The 27,273-nt window shown below is 48.2% G+C and overlaps 1 protein-coding gene across 3 annotated transcripts; it reads left to right on the top strand.

Moving 5' to 3' along the window:
• The first annotated feature begins 359 nt into the window (after window positions 1–359).
• On the top strand, window positions 360–5,332 carry LOC123074864 (probable DNA replication complex GINS protein PSF3). 3 transcript variants are annotated; one of them, XM_044497597.1, is made up of 7 exons: window positions 360–503; window positions 1,368–1,453; window positions 1,529–1,600; window positions 1,987–2,090; window positions 2,315–2,407; window positions 4,767–4,906; window positions 5,010–5,332. In XM_044497597.1, exons 2-7 carry the CDS (start codon window positions 1,409–1,411, stop codon window positions 5,138–5,140), a joined length of 585 nt encoding a protein of 194 aa, XP_044353532.1. In that variant the 5' UTR covers window positions 360–503; window positions 1,368–1,408; the 3' UTR covers window positions 5,141–5,332. The 3 variants fall into 3 exon arrangements, with proteins under 3 accessions (XP_044353532.1, XP_044353533.1, XP_044353531.1); XM_044497596.1 differs by having other exon boundaries at window positions 383–740; XM_044497598.1 differs by lacking the exons at window positions 4,767–4,906; window positions 5,010–5,332 and adding an exon at window positions 3,944–4,746 and having other exon boundaries at window positions 360–740.
• The last annotated feature ends 21,941 nt before the right edge of the window (window positions 5,333–27,273 follow it).

The following is a 27,273-nucleotide window of genomic DNA, read 5'->3' as shown; positions in this document are numbered from 1 at the left end:
AGGTCCCTGCTCGAGTTCTGGAGCCCGGTCACCCAACGCTCTTGGATCCTGGCCATGCGCTCGTCGACGGGGGTCAGAGGACGGCGCGGTGGTGGGCGAGGCGGAGCCATCGGAGGAGAGGAGAGGGAGGGGCGGTGAGGCAGAGAGGAGCGGTGGAAACAGTGCGGGCGGGGCGGTGACAGGAGAGTGGGAGGGAGTTATGAGACATCCCCTCCGCCTCCCGCGCGCCCGAGGCATGTAGCCTCCTCGCACGCGTGGCCGCGCTGGGTCAGACTCGTGAGAAACTGCCGACCAGGCCAGGCTCAAACCTGCTTTAAGTTTCGTGTGGGCCTTTTGAATTGCGTGCGCGCAACCAAACACGTCTCAAGAGGTAGTATTTCCGTGTGGATGCTCTGATAGTGCTGCTTCGCCCGCGCTCCCCGAAAATCAGAAGCGAAACGCGCGCGGGAGGACACGAGGAGCGGCGCTGGGAAGCACAGCAGGCCTCGACGGCGGCGGCGCAGGTCAGCCCTCATCCTCCTCTTATCTCCCCGCCCACCCCCCTCCTTTCTCTCTGCGGCGTTAAGCGTCGGCCCATCTGCCCCTCACGACGGCGTCCTCCATGTCGGATGCGGCTCGACCACCACGGCCGCTGCCTCCTGCCACTCATGGCGACCGCCGCGTCGCCCCCTCACCCACCACCGCCGGGACCCCATGGCGACCGAGCCTTTTCCCCTCGCCCCCATGGCGGCTGCTGTTGTGTAAGCGCTGCTGTGCCTGTGTAGGTGCTGTTATTTCTGTACAGGTGCTGCTGTTGTATTCTTGACATATACTCCCTCCGTTCCTAAATACTTGTCTTTCTAGGCATTTCAAATGACTATCACATACGGATGTATGTAGACATATTTTAGAGTGTAGATTCACTCATTTTACTCCGTATGTAGTCACTTGTTGAAATGCCTAGAAAGACAAGTATTTAGGAACGGAGGGAGTATAACCTTCCACAGATATTCACATGTTGCACACAAGTTAGTTTTAAACATTACTCCCTCTGTAGAGAAATATAAGAGCGTTTCCCTATATTCAAAGTACAATGTTCATCCTATTACAAATGAGCAATTCCATTTTGGAAAATGATCATCCAAATAATATTCAGAATTGAGTCTCTCATGTGAATTCCAAGTGTCTATTCTTGAACACATCCAAACAACATTATTCAGGTTCAATTTCAATATCAATGTCTGCGAGGTTTGATGTTGGGACCAATTCAATTCCATGGCCCTCAATATCAACATCAACATCCAAGTGGAGCCTTAATATATAGGAGGCCACATTTGGTGAGTGAATTGGACTTTCTCTCATCGGCATACTGCAAATTGTTCATGCAGGGTTGAGAATAAGAAACAGTGACCTGTCCCACCTGGCGCAAATGCCTTGTTACTACGATGTTGCCGACATCCTCATGGAGGAGGAGGTAACCATGCTCGTGTTATCCTCTGGTTTCATTTATGCTTGTGCAGATGGCATGAATACTCTACTGTAATTGCAGCTTATTTCGGTTGTTTTCCAAGTAACTGCAAATGGCGTTGGTCTGCTAGATCCTGGTGCCGAGAGAAACAGTGTAAGCATCTTTTTTCACCCTTAGTGTAAGACTGTAAGCATCTGCCCAACGGCATTTGTGTATTTATGTTTAACTGCTATGTTAAACTTGCTATGGGCAACTGCTGCCAATTCTTCCTCTGATCTGTTTGTTCTTGAGCAAGTTACTTTTCAAGTACGTTGACTAGTTGAATGATATTTACCTGAGATAGATGCATCATATTTTAGTTTGCAAAATTGATATGGAATGCTAGATGCTTTCTTTTGCCCTTCTGCCTTATTTCTTAGCGAACACCAACTGGGAGTTAGATGCTTTGGTTTTTTAGCACCTTTTCTTGCCACTGTGGAAAATGAATCAGAGTATTTATCTGGTTCCAATGCTTAATTTCTTATATTCTTTATGTTCAGGTTGAAAAGGGTGCTAAAGTAGACCTTCCATTTTGGCTTGCGCATGGAATGCTGTCTCTGGAACAAGCGGTGTCAATAACTGTCCCTCCTTGCTTCACCCAGAAGTAGGCTTCTTTGTAATCTGTTTTTTGTATTTGTAGTAATTCTTGAGAGAGACACTAATATATACTGGATGCAGTAGTATGTAGTTATCGTTCTCATTTCAACAAGTTTACATGGAAATTCCTCGTGTCAACTTAATGCTGCTTTTAAGTAAATACCCTTTTTAACTGAATGAAAATACCCATTGGTTGAATTTTGTGGCTTGTGTGACGTAATTTGCATGCAGAACTCGGAAGGAGATCCAAGCTGATGCAGCCTGTGTTGATTTGAGGGTTCGGTGCCCTTACTTTTATGAGCTTGGATGCAAGATTGTTCCTCTGTAAGTTCTGAACGACCTCAGTTACACATTCTATTTTATTTCCATTTTTTTCTATCTCATGACCTTTCTCTGTGCAATCTTGAATTCGCAAATTCTCAATTAAATGTTTCTATACGATTTTGTTAGAAATAGATTACCCACTCCATTCTCAGTTGCAATAACTGGGTAATTGTGTAGGCATACAACACTACAATGCATTATCCTTTCTACATGTATTCTGTTTTTGTAAAAAATTAAATGCTTACATGCCCATAAAAAAGAGAATTGCAGTGGCATATTAAGTTAACATAGGAGGAACTTCTGTAAGTTCAAGTAGCTGTAATCTTGGGGAGAAGATGCAGTTAATACTATGAATTGTGCGTAGGTAAAGTTAACTCCTGCTAACAGAAATGCAATCATATGGTTTTCTTTACTGAGGGCCCAGACTAACACATGCTTTTAACCACACTCACAATGTTATCTCCCATCTCAATTTAACCAAACTATGTTCAAATTGGTGTTTAATCCAAATGATCATAACTTCCAGCCTCATGGTTTGAGCATGTTCTACTGTTCCTATTTGGCACTTGGCAGCAAGCTCCCTTTTGTCTGCTCCAACAAATGATTTAATAAGTCATAGTGAGACATGCCTTTTTGCTTTAGCCTTTTAGTTTCAGTTTTGCTTCTAACAAGATTCAAATAAACCGCACCTTCTTGAAATGTGATTGATTGTTCTTCTTGTTCTTTCATTTTATTCCGAATAAGGTAGTATATGGTCGCTTCGAAATGATCAAATATATTCCAAATAAGGCAGCTCCCAGCACAGAAACTACTTACAATCATGTAAAAAAAACTACTTACAATCAGGTCACTAGGAAAACACTAGAACAGAACATGAACCAGTTCAAAATACTGCAGCTACTGCATTGCTCCCTCCTCAGGCACCTTCAATACGTAGGACCATTGGACCCCATCCCTGCCTCTGCTGAAAAAATTCACTGGCCACCAGCGTTAGCATAATTTTGCCGCGTTGCGACAGTGTGTAACTAAATTTTCCTGAATAAGTAAGTTATGGTTATTTGAGGTTTGTCCCTTTTCGAAGGCATACTCTGGACGATGTACTTAATTAGGACAAGAGCTGACTGTAATCATCGTAATCTGGAAATTTCAAGGACCCAGATATAGATCTCAATGGTGATTTGCCTTCAATTTTAGTTGCACTTGAACATAAATAATTGAATGTTTAGTAGCCGGCTAGCCGCCTGTAGCACATGTCGTGAGAAACTGGGTGAACATATAGAGGTGCCACTTGACAGTGAATTGGTTATACTCTGAGTGATCCTAATTGGGATTTGAGTTTCTCCTGATGGTTCAGGTGAATAGGTTGAAAATGTGTAACTATTCTCAGATTAGATATGATCTATGTCAATCACAATGCCAACGTGTCATTTCATGACATGCATTGTGTGGCACATTCTTTTGTGCTCAGTTTGGAGCTCTGAATTTCCTTATAAGCAGACCAGGAAAGGCTCTGAATTGCTCCCCTTCTATATGCAGGTGATAAAATTGACCCAAGTCACCCAACCCATCTGGTTTACTGTCCACATTCAGTTTGAAAGACCCCCCGCAGGAGGTGGAGTCCTCACTGCTGTTCCAATTTTGTCAGTTCTGTGAAATATTGTTAGGTGTTGGCTTTGTAGTTCGTACAATGAGCAAGGGATACCATGAAGTTGTTATGTAGTGATGTTTGGGCATCTCCAATGGGAGGCGCTAGGCCAGGGCGCCAGGAAAGAAATCCCAGTAGATCGTCGGTTAGGCTGTTTATTCCCAGCGCCTAGTGTGGCATTGATGCAAAGAAAAGCATCGAGCGCTAGGCTGTTTCCTTTCACGCACGAGAGCTGGGCACTTCTTTCTAATTGGTAATTAGAGCCTGTTATTAGCGCCTCCCATTCGAAGAGAGGGTGCTAGATCCCTTTTTATTTTCTGGATATTTATTTTTCACGCCACAAGCGCCTATATAGGCGCCTACCATTGGAGATGCCCTTATATATTATCCACCCCCCCCCCCCCCCCACACACACACAGACACACACATTCTTAATACATTTCACTGTACCATTCAAAGTTTGTTTCTAAATGCATATCATCTACTATTTGAGGTAACTTTACACCATTTTTTCCTTTTGTCTATTCCCAATCCCATTAATTTGTATGGACTAGACTATGTGACTAGCACAAAACTTTGAAAGGTAATAAGTGGTGTAATAGAGGGGGAATTCGATCTTTAACCCCACACTTGAGTTATTACTTCCCTACTATAATGGTCAGACTAAATTATTTTCCTCGCCGAATTATGAAGTTTGCATGGCTGCATCAACAGGGTGGGTGACAAGAGCATTGGCCAGTTCTTGCGCTACGCGTTCACCAGTAGGTACAAGGAGATACTAAGCAAGGCACACAGCTCTTCGACGATGACAGTGCCCAAGTTCGCAACACGCCTTACAAAAGAAGAAGCTCAAGGTACAAACATCTCCCTCATGCACTTACTCGTTCCCCTGTTTGTTTTCCCCTACCATATCAACCACTCCGACTCGGGTTAACTTTGGTTCTTTTCGCCGTGAAGTGTTTGAATCTGCTAGGGAGTCGATGTCCGCCTTCAGGAAGTGGCGCGTCCGGGGTGCGAGGCTGCAGAAGGCGTCCATTCTTGGAAGGAAGAGGAAGACAAAGTTGCCTGACGGGCCTTCGACGCCCTGAACTGTTTTTACTGTGGAGCGCAGTGCCTGGGCAGGAGAGGGCCAATGTTTGCACACTGATCGATCTGGTACTGTAAATGTATGGAACAGAAAAAGCGCGAAAGGCAGTTGTGATCTGCGATCAGACGTCGGCGCACCTGATATGTTTGTTTGAATACTCGTATCTTCAATTTGTCAGTTGGACACACCTTAATTGGAGTAAGAGGCTGGGGTTCGCCTCCTGGGTTGGCCATCTCATCTTATTCCTCTCCTGGTTTAGCACATGGGAAATAAATCAATCCCATCAATTTAAGCAGTTATATGCTGACTTGTGAATCTCGGTTGTCCTTGCATGAAGGAGATCCGTTCCCATCAGTTATGCAGTTGCACCTCGCAGCTCCTCTACCTTAATCTTGGGTTGCGGTCTTAGCCTAGTCTCATCTAAACGCTTTTATATCAGGCGAGTGCTAGGTGTAAGCCGGCTGATAGCTCCCAGTTATAAGTCTCCTTCATAACCGTCCGATCGTGCATATCGTAGCCAATCGCTTGGTGGCCTGCGAGTCAAACTTGCTCTCAACGCACATCTTGGAACGCAGGAACCCATGCAGTGCCCACTCTCGCGCTCCAAGCACACCAACCAGCACAGCAGCAGCGGCTGCGACGCCGCCGTCCGAGTTGACGTTGCCGGAGCTGCGATGCAGCGGTTGCTGACCCCGCCAGAGGTACAGTGCAGTGACCACGACACTGCCGGAGCTGCGATGCAACGGACGCTAGAGTTGCAATGCAGCAGCCACGACAACGTCGGAGCTGCGATGCAGTCGCCGTCCGAGTTGACGCCGCCGGAGCTGCGGTCGTCGGAGTTGCCTGTTGGAAATAATCTTGTTGCCTCAAAATATCTAGGCCGGCGCCGCTCCCTCCCCGGGGCGACACGGGCGGCGACCTCCGCTCCTCCTGCAGCCTCCCCTCACCAGCCCCTCTCCTCCTCGCCGTCGCCGGTGACCTCCGGCAGGCAAAGCCTGCGCGGAGCCGGCGGCGGCGGGGTGCTCTCTGGCCGCTGCTCACTCGGGAGGAGGGGATCTCGCGTGCGGGTGGCGGCTGTCCGGCGTTCGGCTCCGGGGCAGCGTCCTTGCTCGCGGCGGAGGCGGTCTTCGGCGTGCGTCGCGGCGTCTGGTCGCGGTGGTGGGCGCACCGTCGCGGTGCGCGAGGTCGCAGTCGTCGGGCCTGTTCGGTCCCGATCCGATCTGGGATCCGCAGGCGGCAGTTGGCGCGGGCGGTGGAGGGAGGCTCGGCTCCTCTGTTGCGCGTCCTGGAGGCCTCCTGCAGCGTCTTCTCCGGCTAGGTGCCGTGGTGGTTCAGGCTGGGGCTTCGGCCGGTCGGCTGCCGATCTGGTAGCTCGTCCGGCGAGTTGGGGTGGGGTGGCTGTGACGCCCCCGATTTGACCGTACACTAATCATGCACGCAAATGTGTACGATCAAGATCAGGGACTCACTGGAAGGTATCACAACACAACTCTAAAACATAAATAAGTCATACAAGCATCATAATACAAGCAGGGGCCTCGAGGGCTCGAATACAAGTGCTCGATCACAGACGAGTCAGCAGAAGCAACAATATCTGAGTACAGACATAAGTTAAACAAGTTTGCCTTAAGAAGGCTAGCACAAAAGTAGCAACGATGGAAAAGGCAAGGCCTCCTGCCTGGGACCTCCTAACTACTCCTCGAAGCCGAACTCCATGTAGAATCATCCTCGGGATCTCTAGCTCCTGGACTCCAGCATCTGGTTGCGACAATCAGGTATAGAAGGGGGAAAAGAGGGAGAAAAGCAACCGTGAGTACTCATCCAAAGTACTCGCAAGCAAGGAGCTACACTACATATGCATGGGTATATGTGTAAAGGGGCCATATCAGTGGACTGAACTGCAGAATGCCAGAATAAAGGGGGATAGCTAGTCCTGTCGAAGACTACGCTTCTGGCCAGCCTCCATCTTGCAGCATGTAGAAGAGAGTAGATTGAAGTCCTCCAAGTAGCATCGCATAGCATAATCCTACCCGGCGATCCCCTCCTCGTCGCCCTGTTAGAGAGCGATCACCGGGTTGTATCTGGCACTTGGAAGGGTGTATTTTATTCAGTATCCGGTTCTAGTTGTCATAAGGTCAAGGTACAACTCCGGGTCGTCCTTTTACCGAGGGACACGACTATTCGAATAGATAAACTTCCCTGCAGGGATGCACCACATAACCCAACACTCTCGATCCCATTTGGCCGGACACACTTTTCTGGGTCATGCCCGGCCTCGGAAGATCAACACGTCGCAGCCCCACCTAGGCTCCACCGAGAGGTCAACACGCCGGTCTAAATCCTATGCGCGCAGGGGTCTGGGCCCATCGCCCATTGCACACTTGCACGTTGCGAGGGCGGCCAGAAGCAGACCTAGCCTAGTGGCGTTCCAGTCCAATCTGGCGCGCGCCGCTCCGTCGCTGACGTCAAAAAGAGCTTCGGCTGATACCACGATGCCAGGATGCCCATAGCTACTCCCGCGTAGATGGCTAGTGCGTATAGACCAAATGGCCAGACTCAGATCAAATACCAAGATCTCGTTAAGCGTGTTAAGTATCCGCGAACGTCGACCAGGGCCAGGCCCACCTCTCACCTAGGCGGTCTCAACCTGCCCTGTCGCTCCTCCATAAAGTAACAGTCAGGGGCCGTCAGGAACCCAGGCCCACCTCTACCGGGATGGAGCCACCTGTCCTTTCAGCCCCCTCATCAGAATCACTTGCGGGTACTCCTCGAGCCGACCCGACTTTAGTCACCACATGTGTCATGTATATAAAGTATATAGTATATACCCGTGATCACCTCCCAAAGTGATCACGGCCCAGTAGTATAGCATGGCAGACGGACAAGAGTGTAGGGCCACTGATGGAACACTAGCATCCTATACTAAGCAGTAGGATAGCAGGTAAGGGTAACAACTGTAGCAACAATGACAGGCTATGCATCAGTATAGGATTAACCGAAAGCAGTAACATGCTACACTACTCTAATGCAAGCAGTATAGAGAAGAATAGGCGATATCTGGTGATCAGGGGGGGGGCTTGCCTGGTTGCTCTGGCAAGTAGGAGGGGTCGTCAACTCCGTAGTCGAACTGGGCAGCAGCAGCGTCGGTCTCGTAGTCTACCGGAGAGAAGAGGGGGAAGAAACAGTAAATACAATGCAAACAGATTCATAACGATGCATGACAAAGCAAACGTGGTGTTAGGTGTGCCCTAACGCGGTAAGGAGTAATACCGGCGAAGGGGGAAAACATCCGGGAAAGTATTCCCGATGTTTCGCGTTTTCGGACAGATGAACCGGAGGTGAAATGTTACAGGTTCACTATGCTAGGGACGCGTGGCGGATGAACGGACTGCGTATTCGGATTCGTCTCGTCGTTCTGAGCAACTTTCAGGTAAAAGTTTTTCCATCCGAGCTACGGTTTATTTTATATTAATTTTTAAAGTTTTAATTCAATTTTAGAATTAACAGAATTTATTTAATTCGAAAATCATTTTATGACATCAGCATGACGTCAGCGGTCAACTCTGACCGTTGACTGGGTCAAACCGACAGGAGGGCCCCACTGTCATTGACTGATCACTAATCAACATTAGTTAGTTTTATTAGTATATTAATTAGGTTTTAATTAACTACCTAATCAGGATTAATTAATTTAATTAATTAATTAATTTTTAAATTAATTTTTAAAAAAACGTTTCACAGGGGCCGGCCCCACATGTCATTGGCCCTAAGGGCCATATCAGTTCGGGCGTGCGGGCGACGGGTTCTACGGGCGCCGGTGCCCGTGTGGAACCGGGCGCGCCGGCGCAGCGATGCGGGCAACGGCGAGCGACCAGCGACCGGCGTGGGGAGGCGGAGCACGGCGAGGGAGGCCGGAGCGGGGCGGCGAGTGGCGGAGCTGAAGCGGTGCGCAGTTGCGAGCGTGCGGGCCAGCGAGGTCGCAGCAGCGGGCGCCGTGCGGCGGAGGAGCTGCGGGGCGCTGCGGTGAGCGCGCGGTGGCGCGGTCGGCGTGAGCAGCAGCAGCAGGCAAGGAGCGAGCGGGGCATGCGCGGGCACGACGCAGCATGGAGCGCGCGGGATCGTGGCGGATGCGGCGGTGAGCGCGGCCGAGCACACTCGGGGCGCTCGGGTGCGGAACGGCGGTGCGCGGGCGCGCGCATCGGGCGTGGCCGGGAGCAGAGAGGGGGGAAGAGGGGAGGCGCGACCGGCGCGGCAGCTCACTGCGTAGCTGTAGGGGGTGGCAGTGGGGGTCGAGGAGGAGGACGGGGACGCGTCGCCGGCGAGGAGGATAGGTCGAGGCGGCGGCGTTCGCTGACGACGTCGGCGAGGCAGAGGCCACGGGCGGGCGACGTGCGAGGGAGGAGGGGCGAGGAGGAGGTTCGATGGCGGGGCGGGGCGGCGTCGGTTGACGGCTCCGGGCGACGGCGGCGAGGGGCTCCGACGAGGTGGCCGTCGGGGGCGCCTGGGTCGGGCGGCGAGCGTTGGGCGCTCCCGATCCAGATCCTGGGGGGATCGGGGGAGTGGGGGAGAATGGGGAGCGAGTGGGAGGGGGCGAATGGGGATCGGGCTAGGGTTCCGGGGGGGGGGGGGGTAAGGAGAGGGAGTGGGCCGGCCAGTTGGTTGGGCCAGGCCTGCTGGGCCGGAGCCCGGGGGTTCTTTTCCTTTTTTTTGTTAGTTAATTTTCTGTTTTGTTTCTTTTCTTTTTATTTATCTTTCTTTTACTGTTTTACTTTTATTTTTCTTTTATTTTAGTTTTATAAAAATTATCACTAGCACTTAAATTAATACTTTTAAATATACTATTGCCACATTAATCCTCAACCCAAATTAAAATAGTTTAATATTTTATAAAATTGAAAAGGCATTTATTTTAACATTTAAACCTCTATTTTAATTATTTTGAACACTTAAGCATTTTATTAAATTTAGATTTCTCCACCATTATTATCTATGCAATATTTGGTTCACTCCGAACATTTTAGTTTTAATATTTGAAAATTTTTATTGTTTGCCTATATTTTAAATTTTAACTTGAATCGTTTTTGAACTAACTCGAGTTTATCAACAGTAACCGAGGTGACGTGGCACCATTAGTAGAGGTTTACTGTAGCTTGATTATCCGGGCGTCACAATTCTCCTCCACTACAAGAAATCTCGTCCCGAGATTTAAGAGGGAAGTAAAGGGTGAAGGTTCGGGTTACGAAATTCTAGGGAGTGTTCTTGGTCTTGGTTGTTCTTCTCGAAGAGGTTGATCCATTACATTGATGTCTTCATTCTGCTGTTTCAGGTCATCATGATAAAGTTGTCGTCCTTTCTTCGGGAACTCCATCGTACTTACGAAGGAATGAAGGGTGGGTATTCCGGGAGAACAGACCTCCGTAAGGTTGACTATCTGGTCGATAACATCGGCGAAGGTGGCGGAAAGTAACTCTCGAATTGCAACTTAAGAAATTATCGAGAGCAAAGTAAGAAGGTACAAAAATAGAAGTTTTCAAGCGCATAGGCAATCGTTCGTTGCCTGAAACAAAGTGTTGAAGGGGTTTAGAGCAATGTGAATAAGCATTGCATCTAATACGAGTATAGATCACTAGGCAGGTGGCCCGTGAATTACATACAAAGTCAAGAGCGAGGAATAATTCTGACAACACGGTGTACAGGAGAGTCAGTTTTCGATCCTGTGGAACTGTGGGGTATGGGCCCACCATGTGGTTTTTTTTTATAGGAGCAGTGACATGTTGCACGGTCATGATAGCAAGGCATGTCAGAGAGTACCCTGTCAGTTATGTCGGCAACACGTTGGTACCAAGGGCGAGGGACGAAGAGAACCATTTTCCTGCTCGTTGAAACGAGGCGGACCATAAGGCAAAGTTCTCGTCCATCGGTGGCTACCGGGATGTCATCAACAATAGTAACAGGGTCTTGCTGACAGAATTGTACACCGAGGTGTTTACATAAGCAGGAGAATATTACTGCTTAGATCATATAGATCACCAGAAAGGTTAAACCAAACAATGGAAAGGAAAATATGATTATCAGATTAAACAGAAGAATGGAAAGGAAAATGTGTTTAAACACATATTTCAAGGGTGTATCCTTCCCAAGGACAAGCAGAGCATGATATCCAGGACAAGATATAATGTAGAAAACTCTTTAGGTAAGGTGAGAGAAATTTCATGACATCACCCATACAACGGTGTTTGGATAATGGACAAAGAAAATTTTACATTGTTCTTCAAATGTTCCTGTTGAAAATCGGAGTACCATAGACATGCTTCAAGATAGTATTGACATGGTCAACAGGTGAAGATCAGGCTTTGGAAACAAAAAGGATCCATCAGGAACAACTTATAGAATAAGTCTTACAATTTCCTCTTGGAAGAATAGCTAACCTTGCTAAAAGGGAAAACTTATAACAATAGGTCCTCCCGCCAGGTGTGCTGGGTATCATCACCTTACCGGGTCATAAATAGGCCAATGTTATAACTCTTGGAAATATGTTCCAACCATCATATCTGACCGAGATTCAGATCTGATTGGTGTCAGGATAACTCAGACTCAGGTTGCCTGAGAAGAAAGGTGCAACACAAATTGTCGAAACGACATCGAAGATTCTCGGGAGATGAACTATGGAAGCGAGTTCCGAACAAGGGTTCATCATTACATCAAGGAGAGGTGAGGAGGTGACTGATTAACTCAGCGACAATCCATTGAGATTTCCAAAAGATGGATTTCCACCACTATGTGAACAAGGAGATAACATTAGCTAGATCGAATGACTTAATGATGCATGCTCGAGGAAAACATACACAGTTAAACATTGGTTGAAATGTGCACCCGAAATATGGGCTAGGTAGCACAATCAATGTTCGAATGATGATTCATTAAGCCATAGACATAGAATGAAACTATAGACCAATAACTTCAAAGTAATAGGGTTGCTAGAAGTTTAGAATTTACACATCATAGACCATTTGTCGGTATTTCGTTTAGAAACTATGCGGGGACCAAGAAAGAATGGTGATGTGAGAAGTATCACTGTACCAAGAATTCTTAATAGGTGGAGTAATGTTCACGACATTCTTGACATCAAAGATGGTAATACTCCACGGTAGAACATAACATAAGTTGGATAGTAGGGGAAATCAAGATACAACACAAAATATGAACAAGTTTGTGTTGGGGGGAGGTAAGAATGTTGTCGATGATAACACAATTCATCGAGGGGCAAGGATGGTATTTCTCATCCTGAATTTCGACACACAACTTGGAAGAAGTCAAATTGTTGACAAAGATCACGACAAATTTGTCGAGAGGTTTTCAAGAAGATGTAGATCGACGATGACATCAAGTCAAAGGAATGATGAAAGCGAAAGGTTATTGGAACCACGGATAGGGCACAAACTCGAAATCAAGTTTGCTATTCAAGGAGAAGTGATATGACGAGGGAGATCGATGCAAGATTAGCTCACTGTCGAAATTTGTGCGCTGGGAAGGTCCAGGTAGCACAGTTAAAATCATCAAGATAATGATATAGCCAAACAGGCTAGGAATGGCGTGATCGGGTACAAACTCGTACTTAAAGAAGATTACTAAGAGTTGTTGAACCGTAGTGCGGACTCGGTTCAGTTATCTGTGTCTTTGCGTGATTAATAACTCAGAGCCCGTGGAAAATTGGAATCAATGAGAATGTAGCACTTGATGGAGAACTCATAATAAGTTATGCTGTTCCGTGATAATCTCGAGATACCAGGGGGGTAATGCTCGACGACAGATCAAAGTAGAGGTTGGACTAGGGTATTGCTCTGCAGAAGACAAGTGCTTAAACTTGCACGAGAAATGGTATTTAAAGGAGAACATGGTCGGAACCACGATTGAAAAAGGCCAGATCCCAGATATAAGATGAACTTATACCAATGGAATAATTAATTTAAGAAAAGCTTTAATGATAAGATCTACATCGTGTCCATGGGCATGAACGCAAAGTTCAAGGTCGACTCCCACTTCTCCAATGCATAACCTTTCATTTACTTCTCGCGTTCGATGAAGTTGTATGGTAGAAAATTATCTGGTAAAATACCAGAAGGGTATGGCTTGTGAAAACCTTCGGGTTCATACGGTTTTTAGGGAAGGTATAGGTTCAACCCATCAGGGCATCTTAGGAACATATACCACGAACTTCAAAAGTAAACAACACAAGCTCAAAAGTAGAGCATGGTTGACAAAGCAGAAGATACAATTTACCAAAGGCATTATATACCCGTGGAAAGGCTCACAAGGTTATTCAATATGAAGGACACTGTCGGATAAAATCCAACAAAGGAACCGATGGTCCACAAGGGATCTTATGTGAGCATCGGTACTCAACCAGAGGAAGAAGAATGCAAGGAGATCTGATTATAGAAACAACTGACTAACCCAAAGTTCAAATGCAAAAGAATTATGATTTCCAAATCAGGGGGTCAGAAGCTACGCTCTGATCAAGGATGGATAAGTTGAGTAGGCTTAGGGGTACAATCGATAGTAATTTGATTAGTCGAGAACCAGCTCCTGTTCAAATGACATCTGAGCCGGAAGGATGAATTCTAGGATTCGACTGAGGAATGCGAGCATCGCAATAAATTGAATCAACGGACTCAAAATGATAATGACAAGAGATGCCAATAAGATTACGAGACTTAAGATTAATCATAATGCAAGTAAGCAAGAATTTCAAGAGCAAAAGGCTCCTGAGGATTTTCGGAAGATCGAATGGTATTTTGAACACTTTTGTGAAATACTTGAATCAACTGGGGATGAGCGGATACTCGGTAAGTGCGAGAATTATCCGTAGGGGTATTCAGGTGACAAAGAACAGCAAGGTAGTAAGCTCAAAGGATTCTCGGAACAACAGAGAGAATTTCGGGGTATCTTGTAATAACAAGATCAACTGGGAAACATTGTATGAATGGCGAGTATACGTGGTTATCCATAGGAGTTTATCGATGAAAGGGAATTGCAAAAGCGATGAACACAAGTTCTCGGGTTATCAGCGGAGAGTATCTTCCGGGTCTTCACGTGCAGCAGACGATCATCAGTAATAAGGGGCTCTCCGGGTGAAAGTGATAACGAGATCCTAATGTTAGATTTAGTAAAATTCATTTAACCCGAATAGAAGAGAGATCAGAGTCCCAGAGTATAGGCAAGGAGTAAAAGATCCTAATACCACCCAATGGCGACGTGGGCCCGTAAGACACACAGCCATGTTAGTAATTTTTTTTGAAATGTCTAGACTCGACTTCGGCCAAGGAGTGTGGAAGGGGGATTCCTATAGGCAGTCGGCTCTGATACCAACTTGTGACGCCCCCGATTTGACCGTACACTAATCATGCACGCAAATGTGTACGATCAAGATCAGGGACTCACGGGAAGATATCACAACACAACTCTAAAACATAAATAAGTCATACAAGCATCATAATACAAGCCAGGGGCCTCGAGGGCTCGAATACAAGTGCTCGATCACAGACGAGTCAGCAGAAGCAACAATATCTGAGTACAGACATAAGTTAAACAAGTTTGCCTTAAGAAGGCTAGCACAAAAGTAGCAACGATCGAAAAGGCAAGGCCTCCTGCCTGGGACCTCCTAACTACTCCTCGAAGCCGAACTCCATGTAGAATCATCCTCGGGATCTCTAGCTCCTGGACTCCAGCATCTGGTTGCGACAATCAGGTATAGAAAGGGGGAAAAGAGGGAGAAAAGCAACCGTGAGTACTCATCCAAAGTACTCGCAAGCAAGGAGCTACACTACATATGCATGGGTATATGTGTAAAGGGCCATATCAGTGGACTGAACTGCAGAATGCCAGAATAAAGGGGGATAGCTAGTCCTGTCGAAGACTACGCTTCTGGCACCTCCATCTTGCAGCATGTAGAAGAGAGTAGATTGAAGTCCTCCAAGTAGCATCGCATAGCATAATCCTACCCGGCGATCCCCTCCTCGTCGCCCTGTTAGAGAGCGATCACCGGGTTGTATCTGGCACTTGGAAGGGTGTATTTTATTCAGTATCCGGTTCTAGTTGTCATAAGGACAAGGTACAACTCCGGGTCGTCCTTTTACCGAGGGACACGACTATTCGAATAGATAAACTTCCCTGCAGGGGTGCACCACATAACCCAACACGCTCGATCCCATTTGGCCGGACACACTTTTCGGGGTCATGCCCGGCCTCGGAAGATCAACACGTCGCAGCCCCACCTAGGCTCCACCGAGAGGTCAACACGCCGGTCTAAATCCTATGCGCGCAGGGGTCTGGGCCCATCGCCCATTGCACACTTGCACGTTGCGAGGGCGGCCAGAAGCAGACCTAGCCTAGTGGCGTTCCAGTCCAATCTGGCGCGCGCCGCTCCGTCGCTGACGTCAAAAAGAGCTTCGGCTGATACCACGACGCCGGGATGCCCATAGCTACTACCGCGTAGATGGCTAGTGCGTATAGACCAAATGGCCGGACTCAGATCAAATACCAAGATCTCGTTAAGCGTGTTAAGTATCCGCGAAGGTCGACCAGGGCCAGGCCCACCTCTCACCTAGGCGGTCTCAACCTGCCCTGTCGCTCCTCCATAAAGTAACAGTCGGGGGCCGTCAGGAACCCAGGCCCACCTCTACCGGGATGGAGCCACCTGTCCTTTCAGCCCCCTCATCAGAATCACTTGCGGGTACTCCTCGAGCCGACCCGACTTTAGTCACCACATGTGTCATGTATATAATGTATATAGTATATACCCGTGATCACCTCCCAAAGTGATCACGGCCCAGTAGTATAGCATGGCAGACGGACAAGAGTGTAGGGCCACTGATGGAACACTAGCATCCTATACTAAGCAGTAGGATAGCAGGTAAGGGTAACAACTGTAGCAACAATGACAGGCTATGCATCAGTATAGGATTAACCGAAAGCAGTAACATGCTACACTACTCTAATGCAAGCAGTATAGAGAAGAATAGGCGATATCTGGTGATCAAGGGGGGGGGGGCTTGCCTGGTTGCTCAGACAAGAGAGAGGGGTCGTCAACTTCGTAGTCATACGGGGCACCAGCAGCGGCGTCGGTCTCGTAGTCTACCGGAGAGAAGAGGGGGAAGAAACAATGAATACAATGCAAACAGATTCATAACGATGCATGACAAAGCAAACGCGGTGTTAGGTGTGCCCTAACGCGGTAAGGAGTGATACCGGCGAAGGGGGAAAACATCCGGGAAAGTATTCCCGATGTTTCGCGTTTTCGTACAGATGAACCGGAGGTGAAATGTTACAGGTTCACTATGCTAGGGACGCGTGGTGGATGAACGGACTGCGTATTCGGATTCGTCTCGTTGTTCTGAGCAACTTTCAGGTACAAAGTTTTTCCATCCGAGCTACGGTTTATTTTATATTAATTTTTAAAGTTTTAATTCAATTTTAGAATTAACAGAATTTATTTAATTCGAAAATCATTTTATGACGTCAGCATGACGTCAGCGGTCAACTCTGACCGTTGACTGGGTCAAACCGATAGGGGGCCCCACTGTCATTGACTGATCACTAATCAACATTAGTTAGTTTTATTAGTATATTAATTAGGTTTTAATTAACTACCTAATCAGGATTAATTAATTTAATTAATTAATTAATTTTTAAATTAATTTTAATTAATTATTTATAAAAAAACGTTTCACAGGGGCCGGCCCCACATGTCATTGGCCCTAAGGGCCATATCAGTTCGGGCGTGCGGGCGACGGGTTCTACGGGCGCCGGCGCCCGTGTGGAACCGGGCGCGCCGGCGCAGCGATGCGGGCAACGGCGAGCGACCAGCGACCGGCATGGGGAGGCGGAGCACGGCGAGGGAGGCCGGAGCGGGGCGGCGAGTGGCGGAGCTGAAGCGATGCGCAGTTGCGAGCGTGCGGGCCAGCGAGGCCGCAGCAGCGGGCGCCGTGCGGCGGAGGAGCTGCGGGGCGCTGCGGTGAGCGCGCGGTGGCGGGGTCGGCGTGAGCAGCAGCAGCAGGCAAGGAGCGAGCGGGGCATGCGCGGGCACGACGCAGCATGGAGCGCGCGGGATCGTGGCGGATGCGGCGGTGAGCGCGGCCGAGCACACTCGGGGCGCTCGGGTGCGGAACGGCGGTGCGCGGGCGCGCGCATCGGGCTTGGCCGGGAGCAGAGAGGGGGAAGAGGGGAGGCGCGACCGGCGCGGCAGCTCACCGCGTAGCTGTAGGGGGTGGCAGTGGGGGTCGAGGAGGAGGACGGGGACGCGTCGCCGGCGAGGAGGATAGGTCGAGGCGGCGGCGTTCGGTGACGACGTCGGCGAGGCAGAGGCCACGGGCGGGCGACGTGCGAGGGAGGAGGGGCGAGGAGGAGGTTCGATGGCGGGGCGGGGCGGCGTCGGTTGACGGCTCCGGGCGACGGCGGCGAGGGGCTCCGACGAGGTGGCCGTCGGGGGCGCCTGGGTCGGGCGGCGAGCGTTGGGCGCTCCCGATCCAGATCCTGGGGGGATCGGGGGAGTGGGGGAGAATGGGGGAGCGAGTGGGAGGGGGCGAATGGGGATCGGGCTAGGGTTCCGGGGGGGGGGGGGGGGTTGAGGATAAGGAGAGGGAGTGGGCCGGCCAGTTGGTTGGGCCAGGCCTGCTGGGCCGGAGCCCGGGGGTTCTTTTCCTTTTTTTTGTTAGTTAATTTTCTGTTTTGTTTCTTTTGTTTTTATTTATCTTTCTTTTACTGTTTTACTTTTAGTTTTCTTTTATTTTAGTTTTATAAAAATTATCACTAGCACTTAAATTAATACTTTTAAATATACTATTGCCACATTAATCCTCAACCCAAATTAAAATAGTTTAATATTTTATAAAATTGAAAAGGCATTTATTTTAACATTTAAACCTCTATTTTAATTATTTTGAACACTTAAGCATTTTATTAAATTTAGATTTCTCCACCATTATTATCTATGCAATATTTGGTTCACTCCGAACATTTTAGTTTTAATATTTGAAAACTTTTATTGTTTGCCTATATTTTAAATTTTAACTTGAATCGTTTTTGAACTAACTCGAGTTTATCAACAGTAACCGAGGTGACGTGGCACCATTAGCAGAGGTTTACTGTAGCTTGATTATCCGGGCGTCACAGTGGCGGCCCTTCCTCCCTGCTCGGGGCTCTTCTGTGGCGCAGCAGCAGCAATGGGTTGCTGGATCTGGCCTGTTTCGGCCGTGTTCGGCTCGTCGGCGTCTGGCCGGCGGCGAGGATTGTGGTGGCTTTTGCTTGGTCATGGCGCGATGGCTTCGTGGGAGGTGTGCGGGTCAGCGGAGGTGCTATGCGTGGGGGTGTGGGTGTTGCTCCGGGCGAAAGCTTGCCGCGCTCTTGCCGGCCGACGGCGTCGGCGTCGGTGGACGTCGTTTCACCTTCTTGGAGGCGCCGCCGTGGAGTCCACCCTTCACGCACCCTTGGATCCAGTTCTTCGGGCGAAAGCCTAAGACCCAGTCGGGTCGGGCGACGGCGTCGGCATCGTCGCTTCCCTCTTTGGGGCGTCACCTGGAAGAACTTTGGATCCCGTTTGCACGCTCCATGGGTTGGTCGTGGTGGTGCGTCCTGCTCAGGACCGAGGGTGGTGTGTTCTTCTTCAGGTGTTTCTCTTAGGCTGTCCTACGTGTGGTCTCTGGCCTGCTCTGTGCATGCTCATGCCCCTGCTCTGTTGAGGCGAGCCTCGGGCTCTTGGTCTCGTCTTGGTTCACCTTTGCTTAATGACGACGCAATGACGCCTCCCCGACTTGCTAATCGTCTTGAACTTCCGTGGTGGAGCGCTCAGTCAAGGTTCGTGTTAAGCTTTGGCACAAGGTTCGTGTTAAGCTTTGGCACTCGTTGATTGTGGATGCTCCTCCGTTGTGCTGTGGGGTTTGATACGCACGACGGTGCAGTGCGTTAGGCTGTTTGTAGAGTCTTGGTATTGTGATTCCTCGACACACCCCTCATCTACCTGGTCCTGTTAGTATGCTAGCTAGGTCTTGCCTTATGTTGGGCGTCCTGTTCCTCTCCTTTTCTTGTAACACTCGTTACTTGTCTGGTTTTCGGCTTGGTTTTCCTCATAAACGGGTCAATTTGTTAAGGTTTTTGATCCGGTTTTCCTTATAAACTGGACCACTCTCCTGGCATTATGACCATTTTGAGCAATATATTCAGGTGGAGGGACTCCTTCCCCGGTGATTCTAAAAAAAAATAGGCCATGTAGCTGCAGGATGGCAAGAAGCAAACGTAGCAGTAAATCGAATTTCTCGATTCAATAGAAGTCTGGATTTTTTGATTTCCTAAAAGAGTTTTGGTCTAACAGTTTTTTCTCGGAAGAAGCAAAAAAATAAAAGAAAGAATAAAATATGAGAGAGTTATCTGTCGAAACAACAATCTTGCCTATCTATTAAAAAGAAGTGAATTAGCGCCAACAGATTTAGTAATGTGCCAGGAAAAACTGGTACAAAAAGCCGTGGATACATTTCTTGATAGTGGGTCCCACGGGCAACCGACGCGAAATGGTCATAATGAAGTATACAAATCATTTTCAGATGTAATTAAAGGTAAAGAGGGAAGATTTCGCGAGACTCTGCTTGGGAAATGGGTCGATTACTCGGGGCGTATCAGTGGCAGTAAAAATATCAGGAGATTAGCAAGAAGCATTTGCTACGGCTGCTAGCAGCAAGAAATATCCAATGCATGTCGGCACGACTTAGCTAGTAAGGAAGTGATGTGTCACAAAGAGAATAGTGCATGCATGAGCTGTACATGCAAGTAGTAAATTCTGCTACGTAGTGTAGTTTCTAGTGTGTGTGCGCCGGTTGTACACGTGCAGCACCAAGGTACCTTGGAGTCCCCTATAAAAGGGCATGCATCCATCTCTTGTAAACTCAAGCAGTCAAGCTTCAAAGTTAGTAGTGTACGTGAGCTTCTCCAGTGCAAGTGTGTGTGCATGTAGAGTGCAGCTGCAGCCTCTTCTGTCTTCGTTTGATCTTGGAAAAGCTAGCTACTCTGTAGTTTAGCTAACATTGCCATGCAGCGGCCGTCGGAGTTGACGCCACCGAAGCTACGATGCACCGATCGCCGGAGTCAACGCCGCTGGAGCTGCAGTCATCGGAGTTGCAATGCAGCGGCCGTCGGAGTCGATGCCGTCGGAGCTGCGGTGTCGTAGTTGCAATGCAGTGGCCGTTGGAGTCGACGCCGCCGGAGCTATGATGCACCGGCCACCGGAGTCGACGCCGCTGGAGCTGCGGTCGTCGGAGTTGCAATGCAGTCGACGCCGTCGGAGCTGCGGTCGTCGGAGTTGCAATGCAGTCGACGCCGTCGGAGCTGCGGTCGTCGGAGTTGCAATGCAGTCGACGCCGTCGGAGCTGACGCCGCCGGAGCTACGATGCACCGGCCGCCGGAGTCGACGCTGCTGGAGCTGCGGTTGTCGGAGTTGCAATGAAGCGGCCGTCGGAGTCGATGCCGCCGTCGAAGCTACGATGCAGCGGCCACAACACCGAAGCTGCGATGCAGCGGCCGTCGACGTTGCCGCTCGTCGGGGCCTCGGGGCTGTTGGAACTTGGAACACAGGGACGTCACTAGTGGTCGTCAGTTCGTAACCTGCCCCATGGAGCAGCTCGTGCGGGCTAGCAGCAGCGGCCAGCGCCGCTCGCTGTCGGAGCATCCTACTGCTGTATCGAAGAGGCGGTGTGGCGGGATGTCGCAGCAGGCTGCGGCTGTGCATCGCTCCGGCGTCTCTGCACAGCTGCGTCTTGCTTCTTGCTTGCCGCCTTTTGAGATGGGGACGAGAGGAAGAGAGGAAGAGGGAGGATCGAGAGAAGATGGGATAAGATTTGTGCGGTGGGAAGTGGTGAGGCCCATCGGGACACGCGTCATCGGGAGGAGGCGGTTTACGAGGGCGTATTATCAGCCGGTGGAAACGAAGCGATTTCCTTTATATCATGGGATGGAGGGAGTATTTCTCTTCTCTATTTTATACATATATGATATGGTTAAAAGGACTGTGGTATCCTCAATCTACCAAGGTTCAAATTCTGATGCTCATATTTATTCTCGAATTTATTTCAGGATTTCCGGCGATGCACATTCAATGGGAGGAGACGTTTCCGTCGATGACGAGATGCCTACTGTGACTTAGTAAATTTTAAGATGATATGCCGGCTCAATCTTTCAGAGATGCTCATAGGGATAGGGTGTGCGTGTGTGCGTTCATAGGGATGAGTATATACGCGTGTATACGAGAACTTGTGTGGTTCAGGTATGAGGAGGAATAATAAACAGATCTAAACGCTGTCGGTATGGCTTGCCACACCAGGATTGGAACTCACAACTGACCCAGATCAAAGAATTACTCACTATAGCTGACCCCATCTTTGCGTGGCTAAACAAAATGACGAGGGGTGCACAAGGACGTGATCTTGGACTAGCTACGAATACGATAGGAAACCAACTTCCAAGCGAGGCCGGTTTTCATCCGGTTTGATTGTGTATCGATGGAAGGTACTCGGACTTGTTTTTAGAAGAGGACCAGAGGCACGTGGAGGGTCGGGGATCGATCCCTACACGCTACATATACACAGGCACGTGGACATACATAACATACGGGTAACACACCTACCTAGAATAAGCAACCGAGTAATGCCGCCACCTTATTTTTGTCGATGAGCGGCGTGATGTGTAAGGCGGTTCTGCCCGATCGCAGGTGGGCGGTGCACCTCGTCGCCGACCTTGCCACGCCGGCGCTTCTGATCTACGAGCGGGGCATCCTGCTCCGACGCGGCGACTCCCCGGTGTTGACCCTCCTTGATGACCGCGGCATACGGGTTGACTCGATGCGGGTACACGGGGAGATCCCGATCGGGGAGGGGACGTAGGTGCGGTTTCCCTGTCACGTTGTTTTGGTCGGCAGGGGATTGGGTCCCGAGGCGGAGGCGCGGCGTGATGCGTAGATCGAGGCGGAGGAGGAGAGGGAACGTCGGGAAGGGAGGCGGATTAAAGCTGCGGCACGGTGCGGAGCGGCCATTCCCTCCCCTCTCGACGAAACCCACCTCCCTTCTCTCCCACGAGCAAGCTCTCCGAAGGCGGGCGGTCATGGATTCCTGGAAGCAGAGACTCGAGAGGAGGGCTCTGGTAATAGCCAACGGCGACGAAGAGAAGCTAGCGAAGCTGAGGGAGATCATCTCCAGGTTCTCGACGGAGAGCAATCTAAAGGAGGCGGCGGGGTGTGCCTACCGGAGGCTCACCGAGGCGGAGGACTGGCGCCTCACTCCGTCAGGCGAGCCGGTGGGGGCGCTCCGGATGCTGCTGTGGGCGATGGAGGAGGCGGAATCAGACGATCCGATGTAGGCCATGAAGTGGATCGTGTTTCGTTCGCGTCGCACCGTTCCTGCGAATCCACCTGGATTCATGGTCGGCGCGGTGATGGGTCTCCCCGCCCTAGCTCCGGTGGCGCTCAGGGCTGCAGTGGTGGAGGGGCGGCCAGATCTGGGGCGCACCGAGGGCAGGAGGGGGATGAAGCTTGGGACGAAGAAGAAGATCCAGAAGAAGATGCCGTTGGTTCTGAGGAGGTCACCGCACTTCCCTCGCCGCTCCCCACGCCTGCTCGGTCTCGCTCGCTCCCAGGGACGGGAGTAGGGGCCTCGCCGGTGGGCGGCCGCTTCTGGCTGCTCGCCGGTGAGGTTTCCGACGAGGAGACTGGGCTCCCGTTGGATTTACAAGGTACGATCCCCCCTATTTTCAAATATGCCAGTGAACCTACATCGATAGGTGATAATAGAAGTAATAATAAGAGAAAAAAGCGGTTGATAGCTGCAAAAATCATAGAAAGTAGTGATGAGAAGTGTGTTAACAGCCCTGCTCATGGGAAAAAACAAAGAGAGATGTTCGCCCCAGATCAGGTTTTACTGGGAAGGGAGGTTGTTAATAAAATGAGTAGAATACAATATGCCCAAATTCCAGATTTCTAGTCTAATGAGGCAAACTATATTGAGGAAATGGAAATTACCAATGGCTTGGGTTGTTGTGTGGGGGATTACTCTGTCAGAAAAGGAGAATTTGGGGAAAATGAGATATGGGGGCAAAATGGGCAACAGGGAGAAACGCCTTTGGTAAATACGCTTTCTGAAAGTTTTGGCAGTATAAATAAAGCGCCTCTCTCCTTGTGGGGGGAAGAGTGTGATCCCCTTGAGGATTTAGGGTTTCCACCTCTTCCGCCACCACCAGAAAGAGAGAAAGTAGAAGAGATGAACAGAGGTTTTGGGAACAATCGTGGAGGGGGTAGATTCAACCGTGATGGTAGAGATGGCTTTCATTACAGAAAGAAAGAAGAAGATGTGGACAGATACAAAGGCACTTTCTCTCAGATTGGCAGGACTCCCGAAGGGTTTAGCTCAAGATCCACCATTGGGACTTCTAGCTACCAGGGAAATGGAGGCGGGACGCAGCTCCCAGATGCTGGTAGAACTACAGAAGACAAGGAAAGAGAGGGGGGCAAGCCAGAGGCCAACAGAGCCGGATCTGAGGACAAAGGTAAAGATCTTGTCCTGGTGTCATTCCTCCTCCTGAATTCCTTCAACAACAACAGTGGTTTGGGGCTCTCCTTGCCCAGATGGCACAGCAGGGGGTTGGCATGGTAATTGGAGCTGGCAAGCAAAGAGAGGAGGGGAAGACGATCGAGGGTGAAAGAGAGAAAGGGATGCAAAGCAGAGAGGTTAGCTACGGAGGAGATGTGGATAATGGTTCTGGATCCAGGCAAAACCAAAACGCTTGGGGGGGGGACAGCAGATTTCCACAGAGAGAAGGCCCTGATCTAGGAAAAAGTGGGAACAACTTTAGAATTCCCTGTAACAAGTGCAAAGATTTCAGACATCAAACTAGAGATTGCAAGCTTCCTAACTGTATCATCTGTGGAAAAAATTCTCACATCACTGAAGATTGCAACTGGGTGAAACAGATTAAGCCCCTGCCTAAATATGTTGGATATGCAGCCAGAGGTCTGGGAGTACTCTTGGTTCAAAATTCCAAGGAGGTGGTGAGTAGTGAGCAGATTAACCCGATGGGAATTGTCACTATTGCCTCTGGGGAGATCAACGTGACACAATTCTTGTAGGGGTTTAACTACATGTTCAAATGGGACTGGCAATGGAGATGCAAAAAGCATGGAGACATGGCTTATCTCATGAGGTTACTCAACAAGAGCAGACTGACTGAATTGCACAAGTTTGGAAACTTTAACCTGTTGGGGACAAAGGCTGTCATAAATGTGGATAGTTGGACCTATGATACACAAGCCATAGGAAAGTTGCACACTGTGTGGGTGAAAATTGGCAAAATGCCTGAGTGTTTCAAACATTTTTTTGGTGCTTGTGAAGTAGCTGCTACTATTGGCCCAGTCCTGGAGATAGATATGAAAACAATTTTGCTGAAAAAATCGGAGCCAGGGTGAGAATGAGAGACTTTGAAAAAATTCCTACACATACTGAATTAACAGACAAAGACCTCATGATATACAGAGTCACCTTGGAACTTGAAAAAGTGGTGGAACAGGGGTGGTATGAAGATAAGAGGAAACATGTGGATGTTGAAACAGACAGAGAATGTGACTCTGCAGACATGAGAAAAAAGATCAAGATTGGTGGAGTAGATGCTGAAGGAAACAAAGAAAACATCTCCCTGGGAAGTGTGGGACTCAAGCAATTTGAGGAAATGAGGAAAAAAATGAAGAGATCATGATCATTCAGAAAGAATATCTGGCTGAGGTTGGCTTGAGGAAAAAAGTTGAAGCTGATTTAGATAGACTGGTACATAGAATTCAAGAGATGGAGGAAGACAAAAACAAACAAGAAACCTGGAGGGCTGTGGAAGAAAAGAAATACACTTCATGGGAAGAGGAGAAGAGAGCTATGATAGATATGATCAAGAAGCAGCAAGTGATGATAGACAAGTGTATGGAAAAAGTAGACCAGTGGGATGAAAAAGAAATCTCTGGAGATGATATGGGAGAGAAAAATGACTCTGATAAAGACAATATTCAAGATCCTCTGATAGAAGACAATTACACTGAACCAGTGGATTACAATGCTAGCCAGGATTCTGTGAAATCTCTGGGATCAAAACTGGGTATCTCTGCTAAAGAGGAGAAAGAAAAAGACAAAGAAGGACCAACCAGAAGAAGTGACAGAAATCTAGACAAAAAGGACTCCAAGATTGAAGATTTGGCTAAGGAGAGAGCTGCTGACAAAGATAACTATGGTAAGTCCCCAACCCTTACTAAGGATCAAATCTCTTTGTTTGAAATGGCAGAGAAAGTGGGGGTGGAGCCGGGGTGTACTATTGACCTGGTCAGCCAAAACCTAGACCTGATCTCCAATATGAAACAGGCTAGAAGAGATATATATCTACAAAACATAAGAAATCAAGAAGAAAAAGAAAAAATGAAAGCTCTCCAAATCTAATTGATATTGGAGATGCTAAACTAGAAGAACTGTGCTCAGGTGATGATCACTCTGATGCAGAAATGGATCTTGATTACTATGACACCTTGAGGAAAATATTCTCTAGTAATAAGAAAAATAAGATTGGCACCTCAGCTGCTAGTGCTGGGAAGCTTGCTATATCTTTTAGGGGAGGGAGAAAGAAGAAAAAAGAAACAATGAAAGGGATATTTTGGAATGTGAGGGGGATTAGACAGGACACAAAGAAAAACTTTATTAGAGAGGCAATCATAGAGAAAAATTTAGATTTTGTTGGTCTTTTGGAGACCATTAAGGGTGACTTTACAAAAAATGAATTGCACAACCTTGCTGGGGGAATTTTTTTTCTCTGGGAATGGATTGCCCCTCGAGGCAAATCTGGAGGGATATTGGTAGGAATTAATAATGATAATTTTGACTTGATACAATTGGAAAAAGGCACATATTTTGTCAGAACACTACTTTTTGATAAAAAAACTAAGTTTAGTTGGAACTTGGTGACTGTCTATGGTGATGCTCAAAGAGAAGGGAAAGAAGCTTTTTTAGCTGAATTATCTAGATTGTATCAAGATAACCCTCTCCCTTGTGTCATTGGGGGGGATTTCAATATCATTAGGAACAGTGCGGAGAAAAATAAACCTGGGGGGGTGGATCACTTCAGCTTTGTTTTTAATGCTATTATTGAACATGCTGGATTAAGAGACATCCCCATCAGTGGGAGACAATTCACTTGGGCAAACAATATGCCAGACCCTACATATGAGAAACTTGATAGGGTCTTGGTATGCCCAGATTGGGAAGATAAATACCCCAGCATTAGAAAGAGAGATTTCAGACCACACTCCACTGTTGTTGGATTCTGGTGAGCAGAGAAATGCTCCTCCCATTTTTAGATTTGAAAATGCATGGATGCATATGGAAGGATTTAAGGAATTTGTGGAAAAAAACTGGGAGGTGAGGTGTAATGGATCTAGTATGGACACTTGGCAAAAGAGACTCAGAAACATTAGACAAAAAAAATTAAAGGGTGGGTTTTAAATGCTAATGCTATGTATAGGAAAAGAAAGAAGGAACTGTTAAATATGCTGGACATGATAGATAAAAATGCAGAATTGAGAGGGATTAATGCCCAAGAAAGAATTATGCAGAAAAAATTGAGAAGGGAATTAAACGAAATCTTCAAATTAGAAGAAATCAAGTGGTTACAGAGATACAAAGATAAGGAAATCAAAGGAGACTCCAATACTAGATATTATCATGCCAAACTGAATGGGAGGAGAAGGAAGAACATGATTGTCAGGTTAGAACATGATGGGGGTGTGACTGAGGGAGAGAAAGAACTGATTGATTATATCACTACATTCTATAAAAATCTTTTTGGTCAAGCTGAAAACTCTACTATCAATCTCAACATACAAGGGTCTGCAGAAATCTCTCCCCAAACACAAGATGAATTGATTAAGGACTTCTCCATGGAGGAGATTAGGGAAGTGGTGTTCTCCATGGAAAAAAACAAAAGCCGAGGACCTGATGGATTTGCTATTGAATTCTATCAGAACTTCTGGGAATTAATCAAGAATGATCTAAAAACATTCTGGATGATTTCCACAGAGGT

This window comes from Triticum aestivum, chromosome 3D, assembly GCF_018294505.1.
Source record: "Triticum aestivum cultivar Chinese Spring chromosome 3D, IWGSC CS RefSeq v2.1, whole genome shotgun sequence".
Lineage (NCBI taxonomy): Eukaryota > Viridiplantae > Streptophyta > Magnoliopsida > Poales > Poaceae > Triticum > Triticum aestivum.
This window is presented reverse-complemented; position numbering and strand designations above follow the sequence as displayed.

Excerpts from the sequence above, each read along its gene's own strand:
- LOC123074864 (XM_044497596.1), top strand. The coding sequence starts at position 602 with ATGTCGGATGCGGCTCGACCACCACGGCCGCTGCCTCCTGCCACTCAT. Across the intron at positions 2,408-4,766 it reads GGATGCAAGATTGTTCCTCT|GGTGGGTGACAAGAGCATTG; the intron begins GTAAGTTCTGAA and ends CTGCATCAACAG. Across the intron at positions 4,907-5,009 it reads TACAAAAGAAGAAGCTCAAG|TGTTTGAATCTGCTAGGGAG; the intron begins GTACAAACATCT and ends TTCGCCGTGAAG.